We start from the raw sequence: 21,544 nt of genomic DNA, 5'->3' as shown, positions 1-21,544 counted from the left end.
GATCCCGCCCTGGTCCCCGGCCCAGCCGCGCGCCTGCGCGCGTTGGTCCCGCCCCCTTCACTCCGCCCGCCAATCGGGGCCGGGCTGGGCGGGGCGCGTCCTCCTGCGCACGCGGCCCGGTCGCTGTCGGAAGCGGCTGTGCGGGTGGCGGCCGGCGCGCGGTGGGGCATGGCGGGTTCGCAGGGTGCGGGGCGCACGGCGGCGCCGAGCGTGCGGCCGGAGAAGCGGCGGTCGGAGCCCGAAATGGAGCCTGAGCCCGAGCCGGAGGTGACTGTGGCGATGCGGGGCGGTGGGGCGCGTCCCTAGAGGGCCCGGCGGGCACGTGGCCGCGCTGGGGCGGGTGGGCCCGGCTTCTGTCACCTGGGCGCCCGCGCCCAGTGAATCGGTCTTGGGCGTGGGCGCAGCTCCTCTATCGGGGGGTCTCAGGCAGAGCGGACTGCGGGGTAAAGGACGGCGTCCGGGAAGCAAAGAAACGGGGGAGCGGGGAGTGGGGACGGGGCGCCCCTTGCAGCAGCCTCTCCAGCCGTTCCATTTGTGCATCCTGCCAATAAAAGGGCTCGGCTTGCGCTCCCAGTAAATGCTTAACCTACGTATGCGCTAGTTAATTGCGTTTTTATGCTCATGGGATAGACTTGAGAATAAGAAAACCTGAATAGAACCCAGTGCCTGCTGCATTTGCTGTATTAGAACTCACTGTTGCTCTCTGCTAGCTCAGCCCTGTCTTGGTTGTGGGGATCATCAAATTGGGTGGTGGAGGGGATGGACAGCCAGCCCCTCACAGCCCCCTCGGCCGCGGCCGCGCTGGGTTGTTGAAACTGCCCCATTGCTTTGTGAAGCGAACTCAACTCATCCTGGCTCCCATGGGCTGAATGGCCCGCAGGCCACTCTAGGCGCCAGGTTCTGCGACTTCCACCCTTGGACTAAACGGTCCTCAGGAGCCAGTTGTTTGCGCCCAGGCCATGGATGCCATTTCCACTAGTTATTGTGATTGTGTAGCCGACTGAATACCAAGACACATCATGACTCTGTGTGAGAGAGGCATTGTGTGAACACTCGGTATGCAATAGCTAATACATGCAGGTCGTACCTTAAGTGAGACTTGTAAACTATTAGGAAAACAGTAAAATCTAGAATTCTGCATTCAACTGCTTCCTTTTTCTTTTCTTTTCCTTTTCTTTCTTTTTTCTTTTCTTTTTTTTTTTTTGAGACAGAGCCTTGCTCTGTTGCCCAGGCTAGAGTGCAGTGGTGCAGTCTTGGCTCACTGCAGCTTCCACCTCCTGGCTAACTCAGCCTCCTGAGTAGCTGGGATTACAGGTGCCTGCCACCACCAGCTAATTTTTGTATTTTTAGTAGAGATGGTTTCACCATGTTGGCCAGGCTGGTCTTGAACTCCTGACCTCAGGTGATCCACCCGCCTCAGCCTCCCAAAGTGTTGGGATTACAGGAGTGAGCCACTGTGCCTGGCCTTCAACTGCTTCCTAAGAGTCTAAGTTCTTGTTCCACCCTTTAAGGCCAGTGAAGGACCCAAACACTGTGTGTGCCGGTGTCACACAGCCAGCAGGGCTCTGCTCAGAGGCAGCTGTGGTCCTGCTCAGAGAGAGGAGTGGGTGGGTTGGTGCGTGGTTGCGGTTAGAGTCTGTATCATTCCTGTGACTCGTCAGCCAATCCTTTCAATTTACCGATCAATCGTTGGTCCCAATCTGGTTAAATGAGGAGGCGTCTGCTTCAGGTGGTAAAAGCCCTTTGGGGACCCATTTCTCTTCCAGCCCCCAGCCCCTTTTCTAGTGACCTCTTGGCTCTGGGGCCTTGGATGCCAGGGTGAGGTGTGGAGAGGGCTCAGGCAGGCTGTCTGAGGGACCCAGTGGAGTCCAGCCCGGCCTGACCGCACAGGGCCTCCGGAGTGTCAGCGGGTGGTAGAGAGCAGTGTTAGTTTTGCGATGAGAGCTGAGCTCTGAGAGCAGGAGGTTGTCTTTGAAAAGCCCCTTCCCTGTGAGGTGCTAGGAATTAAAATGTCGATGGCAAAGGCAAGAGGCTGTCTTGTCAGTGGAGGTAGAAGATGAGGAAGGCTCAGGTTGGGTGGATGCTTTTGGTGGAAGTTTGTGACTGGAGGGGTGTGGTCCTGGAGGCCACATGGAGCTGCTGGTGGGTGCCTGGAGGGGCGAGAGGCAGCACTCCCTGCAGTGTTCAGTGCCCCGTGCCTGGAGGGGCAGTTGTCACCAACCCAGTGTTTCCTTGCAGCCCCCCCTCCTCTGCACCTCTCCTCTCAGCCACAGCACCGGCAGCGATTCTGGCGTCTCCGACAGCGAGGAGAGTGTGTTCTCAGGCCTGGAAGATTCCGGCAGTGACGGCAGTGAGGATGATGACGAAGGCGACGAGGAGGGAGAGGCCGGAGCCCTTGATGACGAGGGCCACAGTGGGATGGAAAAGACCACTGAGGAGCAGGTGCAGGTGGGTGAGCGAGGAGCCCCCTTGAGGGCTGTCCCCCATGTGCAGGTGGCCTTGGGCTTTCTGAGACTGCCACTGTACTGCCTTCTCCACCGTCCCTCAGAACCCCAAGGCCGGCGTCCCTCCTTCACTGCACCTGGGGCACGCTTGGGCTCTAGGACGCTGGTTTCCATCCCCAGTTGCGTGCCGTTCCCAGGAACTCTGAAAATCCACATGCCTAGGCCCTTCCCCGTCAGACGATGCTCGGGCAACCCTCCTGGCAACAGGCTGGGTTTCCTCGAGGTGGGGATTTTACTGCTTGGAATCCAGTGGCAGGACCCAGCTGAGGAGGGAGCTGAGCAGCATGGCAGGGCTCAAGCAGGCGGCATGGGGGCCCCAACGGAACCCAGCCGGGCCTGACCCCACAGGGCTTCAGGGTCCTGAGCAGCCGACGGGTAGAGGGTTTAACATTGTACCTGTTGCAGCGATGGTGGGGGAGGATGCACCCTACTCTTATTGAGAACAACAGGAGAAAAGCATAATTTAACTAAAACACAGCATTTGTTATTTTTTTTTATTTTTTATTTTTTTGAGACAGAGTCTCACTCTGTCGCCCAGGCTGGAGTGCAGTGGTGTGATCTTGGCTCACTGCAACCTCCGTCCCCTGGGTTCAAGCAATTCTCCTGCCTCAGCCTCTCTAGTAGCTGGGATTACAGGTACATGCCATCACGCCCGGCTAATTTTTGTACTTTTAGTAGAGACAGGGTTTTGCCATGTTGGCCAGGCTGGTCTCGATTTCCTGACCTCAGGTGAGCCACCACGCCCGGCCTATTTTTTTTTTTTTTTTCTAAGACAGAGTCTTGCTCTGTTGCCCAGGCTGGAGTGCAGTGGGGCGATCTTGGCTCACTGCATCTTCCACCTCCTGGGTTCAAACAATTCTCCTGTCTCAGCCTCCTGAGTAGCTGGGATTACAGGTGCCCACTACCAGGCTCGGCTAATTTTTTTTTGTATGTTTAGTAGTGACGGGGTTTCACCATGTTGGCCAGGCTGGTCTCGAACACCTGACCTCAAGTGATCTGCCTGCCTTGGCCTCCCAAAGTGCTGGGATTACAGGTGTGAGCCACCGCGCCCAGCCCAGCATTTGTTACTCTAAACATTCTGGAAATCGTTTGTAAGGATTTACTCTCCCAGTAGTTTCGGTGTTCTGGAAGTTACGGCCTTGGCAGAGGTCCCCGTGATAGAAGCCAAGGAACCATGGCTTGTTCATTGCGTGCTAGCTGTGTTGGGTTGGCTTGTTTGCTGGGAAGAAAAGATTTAAAATCACACTTAATTCAGGCTTTAATTATACCACTAACATACACAGAGAAAAAATGATGTGCTGTGTTGGCAGTGGTTTGTAAGATTATGGACAACTACGTTACCCCTTCTTGAGTTTTTAAAATGATACAATACCGGGCCAGGCACAGTGGCTCATACCTGTAATCCCAGCAGCTCGAGAGGCCAAAGTGGGAGGATCTCCTGAGCCCAGGAATCCAGGTCGCAGTGAGCTATGATAGAGCCACTGCACTCCAGCCTGGGTGACAAGCAAGACCCTGTTTCAAAAAAAAATTATGAGATATAACATCCTGGAAAATAATGTAGATATTGTAGCAGCACCATTCAGTAGGGTGGAAGCTCCCACTCAGGGCCCTCACACCTAACCCGTGAGCACAGTTAGTGGTCTGATGTACATCTTTCTGGGTCTTCTATCCCTTTTTAAATTAAGGATTTACACATTTACATGTTAACGATTTTTTTATTAAATTCTTTAAGCGGGCGTGGTGGCTCACGCCTGTAATCCCAGCACTTTGGGAGGCCAAGGTGGATGGATCACCTGAGCTCAGGAGTTCAAGACCAGCCTGGCTAACATGGTGAAACCCTGTCTCTACTAAAAATACAAAAATTAGCTGGGCGTGGTGGTGCGTGTCTGTAATCCCAGCTACTTGGGAGGCTGAGGCGTTAGAATCACTTGAACCCGGGAGGCGGAGGTTGCAGTGAGCCGAGATCTCCCCACTGCACTCCAGCCTGGGTGACAGAGTGAGGCTCTGCCTCAAAAACCAAAACAATGTTTTCTCATAATAACATATCCAAGTACTTGAAAGGTACTAGAGGTGTCTGTGGAGTCTGGGGAGGCGCCATCTTCTCTTCTCGCTGCTTGTCTCCTGGCCCCTGGAGCACCAGGTCCTCTGCACTGCTGAGTGTGTGCTTGCCCTGCCCATTGCCCTGCTCGGGTTTCTGTGACCGCGTAACTGGCTGCCCCATGCAGGGTGTTTTCCAAAGCACCGCTGTCTGTGGTCTATGTGCTCCGTCATCCAGCAGGGCCTGAGGCGGCAAGGCCGGCCGGGCTGGTGGGCCGGTCCTCAGAGTTCCCCACGCTGCTGGCTGGCCCAAGGCCCTGCCTGAGGCCCCGCCCTGTTGTGGCGCCCGTGCACCTGCCTGCGTGTCCTGTGCTTTAGCTGAGGGGCCGAGGCCCTGCCCTGCCGTGGCGCCCATGCACCTGCCCTCATGTCCTGTGCTTTAGCTGAGGGGCACCTTGGGCTCTGTCAGGGTGTTTTCAGTTCTAAAGTGTGATCCTCATGACTGGGTTTAAATTCTTCCAGGTCAGGAGAATGAATTGATGAGGTGGGGGTGCTTTCAGCTTCTTAGTGGGAACCCCTCCCTTTTCCCCCCTGTTCATCAGAAGCCACCCAGGCACCTTGGCCTGCTGAGCGGCCACTCCCTCCCGCCTGCCCTCCGCGCCCCTCTTGAATGGTGGGAGTCCTTTCCCATCGTGCAGCCCTGCAGGTGGAAACTCAGCCGGCAGCCCAGTGCTGCTTCCTGCATGTTCTCTTGGCTTCCATGAGCGTGGCCACGTGAGGCCTCCCAGGGTGCCGCCAAGATGGCCCCGTCATGCCCAGTTAGTGGCCTCAGGTTAGGCCTGTTTCTGTGTCATCCTGAAGGCAGTCCAGGACTCCTTACGCCTGTATCTCCGCCACCTCCCACTCGCATCGTGGGTCCACGGGGCCGGGCCACCGGGGGCTCTGCCAGACACCCTCGCCCGCCACAGCCATCTGGAGGATTCTGCCCCTGATGCCCCTGCCAGTGGTTTTGGGTCCTCAACCCAAGAGCCCTTCCGTTGAGCGGCTTCTAGAATCAGTGCCCCTTGGTTCTGGGAATTCACCCCACAGCGACACAGCAGCTTCTCCTGCTGCTGAGTGTCCTTGCCCTGCACTGGGCGCACTTGGGATTCCGTGGTCCTGGCCACGGCCACTCGTGTGGTCTTGCAGATAGTTCATGGGCCTCGGTGGGCTACTTGGTAAGTGAAGGTAATGTCTGCCTGGCAGCCCCTGAAGGACGAGATGATGTTTTTGCTAATTTCTCTTCTGCCACGTGCTTCTGCCTGTCCCCCCACTCCCTCCTGTCGCTGTTTCCTCCACAGTAGTTGGCAAGACGTGGCCCCTGTGGCCTCTGCCTCATGCGTCTGAAGGACATCCCAGCCACAGCATCACATCAGACTGGAACAGTGGCGGGATGGGGCTGGGCATCAGGCAGCATGCGTGTGTCATGTCACGGACACCTCAGGGACACACGAAGTCAGGCAGGGCGAGGGCCTCACTCCCCAGGCCGCCTAGCCCTCGGTGCATATACCCGGCCCCGATGGTGCTGTGAAGAAGGGGCTGTGTGACTGGCATGGGAGGGAGCTGCGGCTTTTGTTCATCTCTGCCATCCTGGCAGCGATGTGGCTGATGGGTCACCTTCAGAGAGCCTCCTCCATAAATCTGATTCCAAGTGTGTGCCCCAAACCAACCCAGACAGGCCAGGGGCGTCCTGCTGAGAGCCCCACAGTGGGAGGCCCTTGTAGCAGGGAGCCCGGTGACTGCTGGGGGTCAGCTGCTGGCGGCCCCTGTGGAGACCTGCCAAGGGCTCCGGACCTGTCTGGGTGGACCCAGGGTGGGCGTGCTTCTGGCTTCAGGGCCGGGCCACAGGCTTCCCTCTGGCTTTCTGCCCTCAGGCCTTTAGCATTGACATGCACACGACCCTGCCTCCTTTCTAAGGACTGTGTGGAATTACGTGGCATTCAGTGAGCAGCTGCACGTGGTGTTCTAGGGCACCTTTGGATGCTCAGGTGCTCCTGAGGGGTGTGCCAGGGAACGAGTCTCCTACCCTTGCCTCCTGGCTCCTGTTGCTGCATTCAGGCAACTACTGTTTCCAGTGCTGAAGTCTCTTTCCAGGATGTTCTAGACATATCCAAACTCGCACAGAGTTTTTGAATGGTGGTTTCTTAAGAGAAGGGGCAGCCGTGCGCTGTCTCAGGATGGTTCTGTCAGGGAGGCCATGGCTCTGGTTTGTACAGTGCTTGGTGCCCGCAGAGTGCCTGGCAGCTCGGCCTCAACAGCTCCAGTGGGTGGGCAGTTGCAGGCTTTTGCTCTTACAGTTGACCTGACAGTAACGTGCTGTTTCTCACATGTGCACACCATTCTTGGGGAAAATTCCAAGAGAATTTCTAGGTCAAAGGATAAATGCTTTTTTTTGTTTGAGACAGGGTCTCACTCTGTCACTCAGGCTGGAGGGCAGTGGTGCGATGTTGGCTCACCAAAACCTCAACTTCCTGGGCTCAAGGGATCCTCCTACCTCAGCCTCCCTGGTAGCTGGGACTACAGGCTCCCGCCACCATGCCTGGCTAGTTTTGTTTTGTTTTGTTTTGTTTTGTTTTTTGAGACAGAGTCTCGCTCTGTCGCCCAGGCTGGAGTACGGTGGTGCAATCTCGGCTCACTGCAACCTCCACCTCGTGGGTTCAAGTGATTCTCCCGCCTCAGCCTCCTGAGTAGCTGGGATTACAGACGCCCGTCATCACGCCCAGCTAATGTCTGTATTTTTAGGAGAGACGGGTTTCACCATGTTGGCTGAGCTGGTCTCGAACTCCTGACCTCAGGTGATCCACCTGCCTTGGCCTCCCAAAGTGCTGGGATGACAGGCGTGAGCCGCTGCACCTGGCCGTCAATGCATTTAATTGTGAAGGTGCTTGGAGCGTCCCTCCGCTAGGCGGTGATGCCATGCACTACTGCAGCCGCCCCTCAGCTGCTTTCCTGCCACCAGCCTCCCTCATGGTGTTGCTGCTTCATCTTTTTCTCTTGTTTAGTGATGTTTTTCTTTCTTTAAGAATGAGGCTTGCACAGCTGGGCTTAACTGAAAAAATAAAAATAAAAAGAATGAGTCACAGGCTGGGCCCAGTGGCTCACACCTGTAATCCCAGCACTTCGGTGAGGCCAAGGCAGGTGGATCTCTTGAGCCCAGAAGTTCAAGACCAGCCTGTGCCATGTAATGAGACCCCCATTTTTACAGAAAATTTAAAAAATGAGCCAGGCGTGGCGGTGCGTGCCTGTGGTCCCAGTCCCAGAAGCCCTTCTGTCTCTTCCCTGTGGCGGCATCATCCATGCACTTAGCTGGCTGGAAACCCTCATGGCTGTTGCCCAAGGGCAGGACAGCTAGCTGGTTCTTGTCATTTTGGTCTGAGCTCCCTGGGCCAGGAGCCCTTTGCTGTTTTCTCTCTGTTTGTTTTGTTATCTGGCACCATAACAAACTGCCCCAAACCATGGAGCCTTTCTTTTTTTTTTTTTTTTTTTGAGATGGAGTTTTTTTGCTCTTATCGCCCAGGCTGGAGTGCAGTGGCACGATCTCGGCTCACTGCAACTTCCGCCTCCTGGGTTCAAGCGATTCTCGTGCCTCAGCCTCCTGAGTAGCTGGGATTACAGATGCCAGCCATCACGCTCGGGTAATTTTTTTTTTTTTTTGTATTTTTAGTAGAGAGGGAGTGTCACCATGTTGGCCAGGCTGGTCTTGAACTCCTGACCTCAGGTAATCCACCTGCCTTGGCCTCCCAAAGTGCTGGGATTACAGGCGTGAGCCACCGCACCTGGCCACCATAGTGCCTTTCAACAACGAGCATTTGCTGTCTGTGTTTCTGGGGTCAGGAGTCCTGGTGTTTTGTGAGGTGCACTCAAGGAGCAGGGTCTGGCTGTGCCCTTTGCAGCTCCTCCCCTGACTGTTGGCACAAGGAGCTCAGGAGTGAAGGTGAAGAAGGGTACTCTGTGTCTGGGGGGTGGTCAGAGGATAGGGATGAGGACAGGGACAGGGCCCAAGAAGATGGGGTGGGTGCTGTACCTCCCTCTTCCTTCCCTGGGGTATCTGGTCTTGGCCACGGCAGGGCCCACAGCTGTTGCTAGTAGCCTGCTTGGGGCCAGTGGGTTTGATTTATTTTTGTGTTTGTGTGGTTTGAGGGCAGGCATCCCTTCCCCACCCTTCGCGTCCCTGCTACAGTGACCCCTCTTTCTGGGTCCACCTGCTCTGGCAGGAGCTTGGTGGGCCAGCCTCACCCCAGGGCCCACCCCATCTCCAGCCTCCCTGCCTCGGGCCTGGCAGTCCTGCCTCTTAATTGTGTTCTGTGCCACCTGATGACCCACGAGTTCTGTCTCCTGGCCTGGTTCCTACTCCCTGGGACCTTCTGCAGCCCCTGCCCTTCCAGCTGTTGACTGTGTCTGCGAGCCATCCCACTGGAGGGGCGCCCTGGGCTGTGTGCTCCCTGCCCTGCAGCACCCCTGACACGGGTGCTCCCAGCCCTCCACTGACCAGCCAGGGAGGAAGCTGCCTCCTGCCGGCCTGTGCCTCGCTCCCTGTCCCCTCTCCAGCAGCACACGGCAGCGCAGGCCGCGGGCTCACCGGAGTGAGGACTGGTTGCAGGGCCTTCTCTTTATCGCTGGTGTCTAGTGGATCTGTGGGGTCTGTGCGCTCAGAGCTGTTTTTTCCTTTCTGTGCTCATTTAGATTCATTTTTTTCCCAGCTTTGCTTGGTTTTGTCTTTTCATTTATGTGAGTTTTTTCTTTTTATTATTTTGTGCAGAAGTTTCTGTTTTTATCAGTTTAATCTGCTTGTCACAGTCAAGAATGTGAGAAAAGACTGGGTGTGGTGAGCCAAACCTGTAATCCCAGCACTTTGGGAGGCCGAGGTGGGCGGATCACTTGAGGAGTTCGAGACCAGCCCGGCCAACATGGTGAAACCTCATGTGAATTGCTTGAGCCTGGGAGGTGGAAGTTAGAGTAAGCTGAGATCATGCCACGGCCTCCATCCTGGGTGACAGAGTGAGTGGGACTCTGTCTTAAAAGAAAAAAGCACTAGTAAGAGAAGGCCTAAGACCTGGTATTAAAGTGAGAGAAGGCCAAAGACCTGGTATGAAAGTGAGGGAAGGCCGAAGACCTGGTATGAAAGTGAGAGAAGGCCTAAGACCTGGTATTAAAGTGAGAGAAGGCCTAAGACCTGGTATGAAACTGAGAGAAGGCCGAAGACCTGGTATGAAAGTGAGAGAAGGCCTAAGACCTGGTATGAAAGTGAGAGAAGGCCTAAGACCTGGTATGAAAGTGAGAGAAGGCCTAAGACCTGGTATGAAAGTGAGAGAAGGCCGAAGACCTGGTATGAAAGTGAGAGAAGGCCGAAGACCTGGTATTAAAGTGAGAGAAGGCCTAAGACCTGGTATGAAAGTGAGAGAAGGCCTAAGACCTGGTATGAAAGTGAGAGAAGGCCTAAGACCTGGTATGAAAGTGAGAGAAGGCCTAAGACCTGGTATGAAAGTGAGAGGAGGCCTAAGACCTGGCATTAAAGTGAGAGAAGGCCTAAGACCTGGTATGAAAGTGAGAGAAGGCCGAAGACCTGGTATGAAAGTGAGAGAAGGCCGAAGACCTGGTATTAAAGTGAGAGAAGGCCTAAGACCTGGTATGAAAGTGAGAGAAGGCCTAAGACCTGGTATGAAAGTGAGAGAAGGCCTAAGACCTGGTATGAAAGTGAGAGGAGGCCTAAGACCTGGCATTAAAGTGAGAGAAGGCCTAAGACCTGGTATGAAAGTGAGAGAAGGCCTAAGACCTGGTATGAAAGTGAGAGGAGGCCTAAGACCTGGTATTAAAGTGAGAGAAGGCCTAAGACCTGGTATGAAAGTGAGAGAAGGCCTAAGACCTGGTATGAAAGTGAGAGAAGGCCTAAGACCTGGTATGAAAGTGAGAGAAGGCCGAAGACCTGGTATGAAAGTGAGAGAAGGCCGAAGACCTGGTATTAAAGTGAGAGAAGGCCTAAGACCTGGTATGAAAGTGAGAGAAGGCCTAAGACCTGGTATGAAAGTGAGAGAAGGCCTAAGACCTGGTATGAAAGTGAGAGAAGGCCTAAGACCTGGTATGAAAGTGAGAGAAGGCCTAAGACCTGGTATGAAAGTGAGAGAAGGCCTAAGACCTGGTATGAAAGTGAGAGAAGGCCTAAGACCTGGTATGAAAGTGAGAGAAGGCCTAAGACCTGGTATGAAAGTGAGAGAAGGCCTAAGACCTGGTATTAAAGTGAGAGAAGGCCTAAGACCTGGTATGAAAGTGAGAGAAGGCCAAAGACCTGGTATGAAAGTGAGAGAAGGCCTAAGACCTGGTATGAAAGTGAGAGAAGGCCTAAGACCTGGTATTAAAGTGAGAGAAGGCCTAAGACCTGGTATTAAAGTGAGAGAAGGCCTAAGACCTGGTATGAAAGTGAGAGAAGGCCTAAGACCTGGTATGAAAGTGAGAGAAGGCCTAAGACCTGGTATGAAAGTGAGAGAAGGCCTAAGACCTGGTATGAAAGTGAGAGAAGGCCTAAGACCTGGTATGAAAGTGAGAGAAGGCCTAAGACCTGGTATGAAAGTGAGAGAAGGCCTAAGACCTGGTATGAAAGTGAGAGAAGGCCTAAGACCTGGTATTAAAGTGAGAGAAGGCCTAAGACCTGGTATGAAAGTGAGAGAAGGCCAAAGACCTGGTATGAAAGTGAGAGAAGGCCTAAGACCTGGTATTAAAGTGAGAGAAGGCCTAAGACCTGGTATTAAAGTGAGAGAAGGCCTAAGACCTGGTATTAAAGTGAGAGAAGGCCTAAGACCTGGTATTAAAGTGAGAGAAGGCCTAAGACCTGGTATTAAAGTGAGAGAAGGCCTAAGACCTGGTATTAAACTGAGAGAAGGCCGAAGACCTGGTATGAAAGTGAGAGAAGGCCTAAGACCTGGTATTAAAGTGAGAGAAGGCCTAAGACCTGGTATTAAACTGAGAGAAGGCCGAAGACCTGGTATGAAAGTGAGAGAAGGCCTAAGACCTGGTATTAAAGTGAGAGAAGGCCTAAGACCTGGTATGAAAGTGAGAGGAGGCCTAAGACCTGGCATTAAAGTGAGAGAAGGCCTAAGACCTGGTATGAAAGTGAGAGAAGGCCTAAGACCTGGTATTAAAGTGAGAGAAGGCCTAAGACCTGGTATGAAAGTGAGAGGAGGCCTAAGACCTGGCATTAAAGTGAGAGAAGGCCTAAGACCTGGTATGAAAGTGAGAGAAGGCCTAAGACCTGGTATGAAAGTGAGAGAAGGCAGAAGACCTGGTATGAAAGTGAGAGAAGGCCGAAGACCTGGTATTAAAGTGATGATTCCAGATGTTTTTTTTTTTTCTGAGACAAGAGTCTGTCTGTCACCCGGGCTGGAGTGCAATAGCCTGATCTCAGCTCACTGCAGTCTCCACCCCCCAGATTCAAGCAGTTCTCCTGCCTCAGCCTCCCACTGTGATTACAGGTGAGCGCCACCAAGCCCAGCTAATTTTTTGTATTTTTAGTAGAGACAGGGTTTTCCATGTAGGCCAGTCTGGTCTCGAACTCTTAACCTCAACTGATCCGCCTGCCTCGGTCTCCCAAAGTGCTGGGATGACAGGTGTGAGCCACTGGGCCCGGCCTTCCCAGATAATTTAAGGAGAGTTTGGCCTGTGCCGGAGCATAATGCAGACTCTTGGGCAGGGGATCCCGCCAGCGTCTCAGCGAAGGCTCTGGGAATGGCAGGTGGCAGGGCGTGTTGCTGCAGCGTGGGAACCCTGGGCTCGGGCCCCCTGTCGCTGTGGTTCTGGGGTCTGGGTGCTGGTGCCGTCTGCTGGAGAGTGGTCTGGAGCTGCAGCTCTGTGGAGTCTGGAAAGGGGCTGCCCAGTGATTCTCACCAGCTGGTCAGTGGTGAAGAAGTTGCCTGGGTGTGGACCACAGAGCTGGGGATGGAACCAGGGGCCAGGGCTGGTGGTAAACTCCGCTCTTGCCTCTGCCTGTGGCCTTGCTTTGGGTTCTTTTGAAGACTGCCAGCTCCAAGCTTCTTGGCCCCCATGGGGGAGTCAGGCAGCTGTTCTGCCACCTGCCCTGGCACTTTGCAGCATCAAACAGATATTTTGTAGCATTCTGGATTCGAGGGGTCAGAGTTCAGGCCGAAAGCAGCAGGGTCAGTACACCCTGAGTACAGTGTCATGCTGAGGGGCCGGGGAGCCCCAGAGGGTTCTGGTACATTCCACCTGAGGAAGATTGACACTCAGCTCACATCCTGTGCTCTGGGACTTGGGTGAGGATCTCGGGTGAGCACAGCCGGGCCTCTTGTGTGTCCAGACCACCCCTGACAGCCATGTTCACAAAGGGTACCCCTGTCCAGCTGTCCCCTCTCCCAGGGCTCGGGGCTGCAAGGACGTGGTCTCCCGTGCCAGGCAGAGCCACACGGCCTTCATGACCTCAGCCCAGAATCCTGTGGTGTCAGTGTGGGCTGCCTCCCTTGGGTGGGTAAAGCAGCCACAAGCCCACCCAGATTTGCGGCGGGGGGGACATAGACTCTGTCTCTTGATGCGATGAAAATCAGAGGTTTGTGGCCGTGTTTTAAAGTGGGCACAGTCACCCTTACGCTTGCCAAATAGTCTCTTCCCCCAGCGCTCCCCAGAACCTCATTCCACTGCCAGGGTCTCATCTACACCAGGCCTGGCAGATGGGGGTCCTTGGGCCCCTCTCTGCACAGCTGTCTGCAGTGGGGCACCGAGTCACAGTGCTGTGGAGTGGTCTCTGGTCTGTGGTGGTCCTAAGGTGGCTGAGCACATGGCTGGTGGTGGTCTTGGCCATGGTGGTCTTGGCCCGTGGTGGTCTTGGGGCCTGTGGTGGTCGTGGCCCATGGTGGTTGTGGCCTGTGATTGTCAGGGCCCATGGTGGTATAGGGGGCCTGTGGCAGTTGTGGCCTGTGGCGGTCGTGGCACGCAGTGGTCTTGGGGCCTGTCCTTGAGACCCATGATGGTCTTGAGACCCGTGGTGGTCGTGGCCTGTGGTGGTCTTGAGGCCCATGGGGGTCATGGCCCATGGCGGTCGTGGCCCGTGGTGGTCTTGGGGCCTCTGGTGGCAGCACACATGGCCAGTGCCTCATGCAGGGTTGGCCTCCATGCCTGGGAACGACCCTGCCACTCTTGGGCTCCTCCCCCGAGTTACCTTCCTTTTCCCTGAGTAAAAAGGGATGTTTTTCGGCTGTATTTTCTCTGGGCTTTTCAGTTCCTGCTGAAGTACTTTCTTTAAAACAAAATGTGGGTTTCCTAGGTACCTGTTGATGAGTCGTTGCTGTCACACGAGCCATCGGCACAGAGCTCTTGGATACCAGCCTGTCTCTGTGCTGGGCACCCTGCGGCTAGCGTGGGCAGGGCCCTGGGGAGCCTTGGCCGTGCTGAGGTGCTGGGTGTGGGGTCTTGGTGCAGCGCTGGGTTCTCTTGGCGTCCTTGGCACCCCGACAGCGATGTTCTGGCTCTGGTCTCCGGGCAAGTTAGGACTGCTTCCCTCCTGCTGTCCACGTCTCCAGCAGAACCCTCCTGTGGGCAGCCCTGGGAGCAGAGTTCTCTTCCCACCGAACCAGGACACCGCAGCTCTGTCACCATCCTCTCCCAGGAGGTGAGGGCAGAGCCCGTGTCTCATGCCTGGTTGGTGGCAGTGGGGCACGGCCTGGCTGGCCTGATGCTGGGGAGGGGAGGCTCTGGTGTGGTCACAGTAGGGGGCTCATGTGCTTGGACACCATTTCTGGCTGGCTGAGCCCACTGTGGGTTTCTCCCTTTGGTCCTCATGGTGACATTCTAGCCCTGGGGCTGGGCAGAGGCCACACAGGGTTCAGGGACTGCAGCAGCCTTTCCTTGGCCCCAGTGGCCCCGCCTCCTGCTGGCACTGCCGAGCTCCTGGCACCTCGTCCTTGCGCTCCCCCTCGGCGGCTCCCTGCCCACCCGTTGGTCCTTCAGACCCGCCTGCCTCTGCCCAGTGGCGCTTGCCTGCCCATCTCTCAGCTTTTACTTCACCCTCACACAACTCTCGCGCTCCATCAGGCCCGACCCCTCCTCAGGGACCCCTGCACGTGGACCCCGCATCCCTTGTGTCCCCCCAGCAGCGGAGGTCCTCGGTCAGGCCACGCACACTGCGGGTGGTGCTGGAGACCCTGGAGAATCTGGGCTGACTCCAGGCATGGGCGTGGCGGGAGGAGGTCCTGTCCCCAGGAGTCCGGAGCGTGGCGTGGGCTCGTGTTCTGTTGTCTGTGTCGTTAGGGTTTTAGTGGCCTTTTCCTCTGATTTTTAAATTAAAAAAAATACGTTCAATGCCCCACAGCATCTGCCTCCAAAATCTGAAGGGGCCTTCTAGGTCAGGCAGTTTCCAGCAGTGGCCGCCCCTGCCCACGTCGCCCCTGCCTGCACCGCCCCTGCCCTTCGGGCGCTGGGCCTGGCTGAGCGCTGTCGCCCCCTGGTGGACTCTGTGCCCCACAGCTGTCCCACGGGGATGCTGCACCCCTGGGAACCCAGCACCTCTGAAGGCCACCTCTGCCCCCTGCCCAGAGCCTGCCTGTGCCGTGGCCTGTCCACATCCAGCACAGGGGCCACGGGGCACAGAGCGCTGGGTGACAAGTCTTTTGTCACCTGCCAGGACCCTGGGACTGCGGCCCATGAGCAGTGAGGCTGGGACTCCAGGTTGCGGTGCTTCAGCCCTGGCCACTGTGAGGGGTCAGGAGCCCAGCCCGGTACCCATCCGCAGAGGCCAGGCGGGGGCAGCCGACCGCAGCTGGGTGTGGAACTGCCCTTGTGCACGTCTGTGGCTTGGGGCTGGGGTCACGGATCTGCTGCGGCTGTGGGGGCTCATGTGCTCCAGGCAGGGGCAAGAGCTCCGTGTCACTGAGCGCCCCAGGCCACTGTCAGCAGCAGGGGGAGACGTGGAAACTGAATCCTTCCTTGTTCCTGGCCTGGGAAAAAACTTAGTCTCCCATCTCTCTTTATATTGAAGGAAAAAACAGGCAGGGGAGGAGCCCGGGCCGGAGAGAAGAGGGGCTCGGGGCGGGGGTGGGGGTGTGCCCGCCCTCGCTCTGGGGTTCCTGCGCCCGAGCACTTTACTGCCCCCACGGGTGAGAGGTGGGCCTGTTTTCCCCATCAGCCTTGGTTCCGCCAGTAAACCCGATCCGGTTGGAGCCATCCTCACCTCCGCAGTCGAGGGCAGAATCTGTTTTCCAGGTTGGGATGTGAATTCTCAGTGGCGCCCACTCTGTGACCCGGCGGGATGGGGTCAGCCTGGGCTGTGGACGTGGTGGGTGGGAGAATGCTGGGCAGGCCTTCTGAGTGTTCGGGGCCCTCTCTGGGCCCTCTGCTTGCTGGACTGGCCTGTTCGTGGCCCCCGGGATGGGTGGACAATGTGTGTCCCCCACCCCTTCAAGAGCATTGGCCCCAGTGACCCTGCTGCGACGGCTGTGTCTCCTTCTTCCCCCTGACCATGTTGCCCCCGTCCCAGGAGGGGCTTGGCAGGAGCGCCATGTGGGGCCTCTGGGAGGAGTCCTGTGGCTTTGACATGAATGGGGGTACGGGGTGGTTGGCGGTGGATCTTAGTTCTCAGCTGGCGGCTTTGCTCCTGACTGCCCCAGTGGCCTCCGTGTCTAGCCTGACACCCGTGTCAGCCCAGGGACAGAGGCCCCGGGAGGCTGCAGTCCAGCCCTCACAGAGGACAGGGCCGTGGGCAGGACCTGCGGCGCCAGGTGCCAGCCACAGCCCCCAGAGGCCCCCTTAGAGCTGGGTGTTTTCGGCCTTGTGCTGAGGCCTGGGCCAGGCTGGAGCTGCTCGGAGATTTCGGGGTGGTGGGCTTCCTGGGATCCCCCCAAGGTCAAAGGGTACCCTGTATCCCCTGAAGTAACCATTTTCTCTCTCTCTCTGCAGGCCAGCACCCCTTGCCCGAGGACAGAGATGGCGAGCGCCCGGATTGGGGATGAGTATGCGGAGGACAGCTCTGATGAGGAGGTAGGACTGGGGCTGCTTCCCACTGGGCAGGGTGGGGCGGCTTCCATCACAGCCTAGCAGGTGCTGGGGGTTGGGGCCGGGGTTGCCCTGGGGGTGCTGGGACCTGCCGCAGGTGGGCCGCACTGTTGGAGCCGAGGCCCACGTGGGCGTCCTGCTTCCCCATCTGCAAGAGCAATTTCGGGGTCTGGGACACAAGACTGCAATGTATGTGTGTCATCATGGCTTGTGAAGGGGAAGGACCTGGGTGTGGCTCCGTGCCCCTGTGTCTGGCCTGTGGACGGGCTCTGGGGGCTCCTGTGGCGTCTGCAGGGTGGCCGTGGGCTCCCTGGGCGTGGCGTGCATGGTCTGGGTGGGGGTCATGGTCGGGGTGGGGGTCACGGGCATGGGTGGTGCCCCTGTTGTGTGTGCTGTGGGGTGGGCCACAGGTTGGCTGTGGGCCAGGCGGGCAGAACAGGGCCAGGGCCACCTCCTAATGTCCTGATGTTCTGGGCAGCGGTGGCCCTTCCCTTCCCCTGGGGTCCCCCTGCCCCCTACCCCTGGTGGTGGCTGATGTGGGCTGGGGCCGTTGCCTCTGGACCTCTGACTGGGTCCCAGGAGCACATCTCAGGAGGGGCAGGAGGTCGGCTGTTTCTCATAAGGAGCTTGCAGGCGAAGGGGGATGCGTGCTGCTGGGCTGGGCTCCACCAGCGTGGAGAGGCTGGCACCGGGCTGGGCTCCGCCAGCGTGGAGAGGCTGGCACCGGGCTGGGCTCCGCCAGCGTGGAGAGGCTGGCACTGGGCTGGGTTCCGCTGGCGTGGAGAGGCTGGCACTGGGCTGTGTCCAAGAGCAGATTTGGCTGCGGGGGGCTGCCCTCATTTGGGAGGGGCTGGAAGCTCTGAGAAGCTCTGAAGCCAGAGGCAGTGCCTGCCTATACCCTCCTCAGTGTGGCCTGGCCCCAGGGTAGGACTGTGGTCCCAGTGGAGCACCTGGGTGTGAGGCGGAGTCCCCTTTGGGCCCTGGGGGCTGCGGGGGAAGGAGAAGGCTTTGGTGTAGGGCCTTCCCGAAGGAGCTCTTCCTGCCTGCCTGTCAGGAACTGTCCCCGGGGGGCCTGGGGGAGACACGCGCCCCCCTCCCCCCAGGTTCTTCCCCCATCCTTCGGCTCTCTTGGCTGTGGCTGCAGGAGCCTTGGCCGCCCGCCCGATCCGGTCTCTGCTGCGCGTTCAGAGAACAGAGACAAAACAAAATAAATTGGTTTCCTGGCCGGAGCAGCGGGCTCACTCAGAGCGGGGGGGCCACGCCGCGTACTCCCTGCCTGTCTCCCCTCCCCCTCCCAGGGGCTCTGGCTGTCGGCAGCCACATCCTGTCGGCTACTTTTTTATATTTGGTATTTTGAGAAATCGATGATGATTGTAAACGGAGTGCGGAGGCCGGGGGAGGGGCCTCGGCTGGGCCTGTGGGACCCTGCTGCCCCTGGGGGTGCTTTGCCAGGCCTGTCCAGTGCCACCGCCGCCTGCCGGGTGGGCAGCCCCCTGCTGTGCTGGGAGGAAGCCGGCCAGGGATGTGGGGGCTGCTTCCTCCAGTGATGACTATCCCATATGTTGGTCTGAGTGACAGCGAGGGAGCCCGGGTGCTGCCCGGTGCTCCTGCCAGCACAGCCGGCCAGCGGCTCGAGGGGGCGGCAGAGCTCAGCTTTCAGGAGCCAGGCCAGGCCCGGACAGATGCCTCCCGTCCAGAGAAGTCCGCATCTGCCTGGGCCTCTGTTCCCTTGGAGCAAAGTGGGGTGGCCCTAGGGGAGTGATTTGGGGCCACAGGTGGGCAGGAAAGAGGCTTGGGAGGTGGGAGACAGCCTGCAGCTCTCCCATGAGACAGTGGGGTGAGGAGAGCAGGGCCCGTCAGGCAGCCCCGTGTCCTTGGAGGTGGCCGTGGCACCAGGACCATGGTCCTCCTCGGCACTGGGCAGAGCTGGCTTAGAGAGGGCCGACCTCACTGCCGAGGCCCTTCAGGGCTGTGGAGAGGGCCCCTGGTAGCAGGGCAGGGAGGGCACCGCTGGGGCGTGTGCTCCTGCGAGCGTCGATCTCAGCTGGAGCGCGTGGGTGGCAGTGGCTGTGATGCTGAGAAGGTCTCGGGCCAAGCTCCTGCTGGTGGGAGGTGCCTCCCTGCCACCCCCTGCCCACCTACCTCCCCTTCTCCTCAGGCCACTTCCCTGCCCTTCCTGGGTCTGGATCCAGGGCCTGGACCTGGATGACACTGGGGCTTCAGGGCCTCTCACCGCTTCAGGGACCCCCTGCTGGACGCTGACTTTTGAAGACCTGAGCAGCCCCTCACAGGAGAGCTGTACTCCAGCTCTTGGTGTCTTATTCCCCTCCCCCAGGTGCGCAGGCAGCAGCGAGCAGGCGGAGGGAGGCGGGCGGAGCCCCTGGAGGAGGCGCTGGGCCTGGCTGGGGTCCTGCCGCCGGCAGTGGGGGGCCCCCAGGAGCCGGCTGAGCTGCGGCTGCCCCGCCCCCGCATGGCCACCTCACCCCTCTCCCACCGCGCCTGGAGCTTCACAGACGTGATCTCATCCAGCCGCTGGGACCCCCGGGGAGGTGGGCCGGGGTGGAGGGGCGGGGCAAGGGGGCTGCTCGGCCTTTGCAGAAGCAGCCCCTCCGCTTCGATTTGAGCGGTTGGGAGAAACTGAGGCCGGGTGGCCGCTCAGGCAGAGGATGCAGTCACCCACCCTCCCCCTGCCTGTGGCCGTGTTTGTCAGGAAAGCGTAGCAGGCTGAGGGATCTGGGTGGCCGTCAACTCTGGCCGGAGGAGCCGCCCTCTGCTGTCCCTTTCCTGTGCCCCGTGGTGCTGGCCTGGGGCCGTCCCCCACAAGGGCCTCCACTGGGGTCTGGAGTCTGGGGCTGGGGTGCAGCCTTGGCGGCTCCCCGGTGCCCCTGACCCTGCCTGGGCTGTGAGTCAGGTTCCCGCAGGGATGCAGCCGGGCCTGTCTGCGTCCAGAGCCCGTGGTCCCCTCTGCTCTCGCGCCAAGCGCCGTTAATGGCTTCTCCCAGCTACTGAACCAGCAGCTGCCTCCAGTGCTGGCGGCCTCCGCTCCTCCGGGCCGCCCCCGCCCCCGCGTCCTGGCCCCGCGCACTCAGGCTTGCGTCGCTGCTGGCAGCGCGGCCTCGGCTCAGGTTTCCCGGCGAGCGAACGGCCCTCCCCACGCTGCTTGTGGAGGGCGCCCGGGCCTGCAGACCGCCCCAATCTCCCTGGCGGCCATCCACCCCCGCGGCCGCCTGCATGCCTGCCTCCGAGGGGGCTGCTGACTGGGCTGGGGCTGGCCCTCGGGTCTGGTCCCTTTCCACTGAGGAGGGAAACGGGCACGCCCTGCTACCCAGGCTGTGGGTGGGTGTGTGTAGCCTGACTGCCGCATGCCCCTTGGCCGGCTTGAAGGCCCTCCTAGGCCTGGCCTGCTGCACTCAGTTGTCCGGTTTGGGAGAGGAGAGACCCTGGGGTCAGTGATGAGGGGCAGGGAAGCCAGGGCCCTCATGGGGGTACCCTGGGCTCTCCAATGAAGCAGGGCCGGGCAGTGGCTGGCAGGTGGGAGTGGCCTCTTCAGAGCCGCGTCCTCCTGCTTGTGGGCTGCAAGGGTGGTGGGGGCCCTGGCCTGCTGTGCCCACTCGGGGCCAGTGTCCTTGGCAGCTGGAACCCGGGTGGGCAGTGGGGGGTGCTCTACAGGGCTCTTGAGCGGAGGCTTTGCCCTGGGGCTGGCAGAGCAGCCTGTGGAGTGGAGCTGGGGAAGGCATTGGAGGGCAAGGTCTGTCGGGCAGGTGGTGACGGCTGCAGGCTCTGGGCCCTCTGGGGAGGCCGGCTGGGGAGAGCTGGGTCTGGGTGTGCGTCCCAAGGCCGGGGCTGTTCTGCAGGGGACGGGAGTCCCAGATACGTGTGTGTGCACGGATCAGGACTGGGGGAAAAGTCTCCAGAATGAGATTTTGGAGGTGTCCGGAGTTGGGGGCTGAGCGGGTGTGGACCTCTAGAGCCCTGTCCCCACCCCACCTGGAAGTTGTAGCTCTGAGTTGTGGGGCTCAGAGCAGGCCGAGGAGGGGTGAGCACTGGTGGGTGTCGGTGGGGGGTGTTTGGGGTGTCATGCCCCAAGCCTGTGCCCCACCCCCAGCATCCTGGAGTTTCTGGGAGCCCCTGCTTATGAGATGCCAGGCGTTGGGGTGCTCTGCCTGGGAACAGCTATTGTCCCTGGGCCATCCCCAGCAGAGACCGAGGCAGGCCAGGTCTGGAGGAACCCCTGGGTCGGTAGTGGCTTCTCTCCAGCCTGCAGACCCCCAGGAGATGACTTGCTGCCCTCCCAGCTGTGGAGGTGCAAGGACCCCTGGGTCAGTAGTGGCTTCTCTCCAGTGGTGGAGGTGCCGGGAGAAGGCCGAGCTGTGTGCCCAGCCTCTAGAAGGGCAGATGCGTGGTTGGCGGGAGCCGGGCCGGAGCTGAGGGCGTCTGGGCTGGTGGCTCCTCCTGCCTGGGGCCCCCCCTTGGGCTGGGGTCCGCTCAGCTGGTTTGGACTTTGAGGAGGAGGAGACTAAGCAGGACCTGGCTTTCTCCCCTCTGGCCCTGGCGCCGGGGCCCAGCACCCCTGCTGGAACCTTCAGTAGGGTGAGATGCAGCAGGTGAGCCTCCCGCCCTGGCCTTGCCCTGAGCACTTCGACAGATAAAACCCTGAGGAAGAGGAGGAGGCGGCGGCCTCACGTCGCACAGGAAGGCCGTGTGGCGCTCCGAGACAGGCGGGCGTTTTGTGCAGGGGAGCGGCGCGAACGCTGAACACTACCCGCATTGTAATCGGAGAGGGGCTGGGGAAGAGAGAGACGGAGCGAGGGCGGCTGACCCCACGCTCCCGGGGGACAGGTGGGAGAGGCGGAACGAGGAGAGAGTGAAGGATTCCAGAGGTGGGCCGGCTTCCTCTCTCGCAGACAGACACGGGAGGAGGCGGGCAGCGGGCCAGCCCCATACCTGCAGTTCCAATCTGTGGTCCTGACAGCTGC

At 59.0% G+C, this 21,544-nt stretch overlaps 1 protein-coding gene across 2 annotated transcripts in view; it reads left to right on the top strand.

Annotated features, from left to right (window-relative positions):
* The first annotated feature begins 64 nt into the window (after window positions 1–64).
* The window catches only part of BOP1 (BOP1 ribosomal biogenesis factor), a 31,027-nt gene continuing 9,547 nt past the window's right edge, over window positions 65–21,544 (top strand). The window contains exons 1-3 of one of the 2 annotated variants that reach the window (XM_016960107.4): window positions 65–267; window positions 2,239–2,448; window positions 16,473–16,553. In XM_016960107.4, coding sequence (XP_016815596.3) covers window positions 169–267; window positions 2,239–2,448; window positions 16,473–16,553 — 390 coding nt within the window. In that variant the 5' untranslated portion in view covers window positions 65–168. The remainder of the gene's footprint in view (window positions 268–2,238; window positions 2,449–16,472; window positions 16,554–21,544) is intronic. The other variant, XM_054657618.2, reaches the window with a different exon arrangement.

Source organism: Pan troglodytes, chromosome 7 (genome assembly GCF_028858775.2).
Source record: "Pan troglodytes isolate AG18354 chromosome 7, NHGRI_mPanTro3-v2.0_pri, whole genome shotgun sequence".
In the NCBI taxonomy this organism is placed as follows: Eukaryota; Metazoa; Chordata; class Mammalia; order Primates; family Hominidae; genus Pan; species Pan troglodytes.
This window is presented reverse-complemented; position numbering and strand designations above follow the sequence as displayed.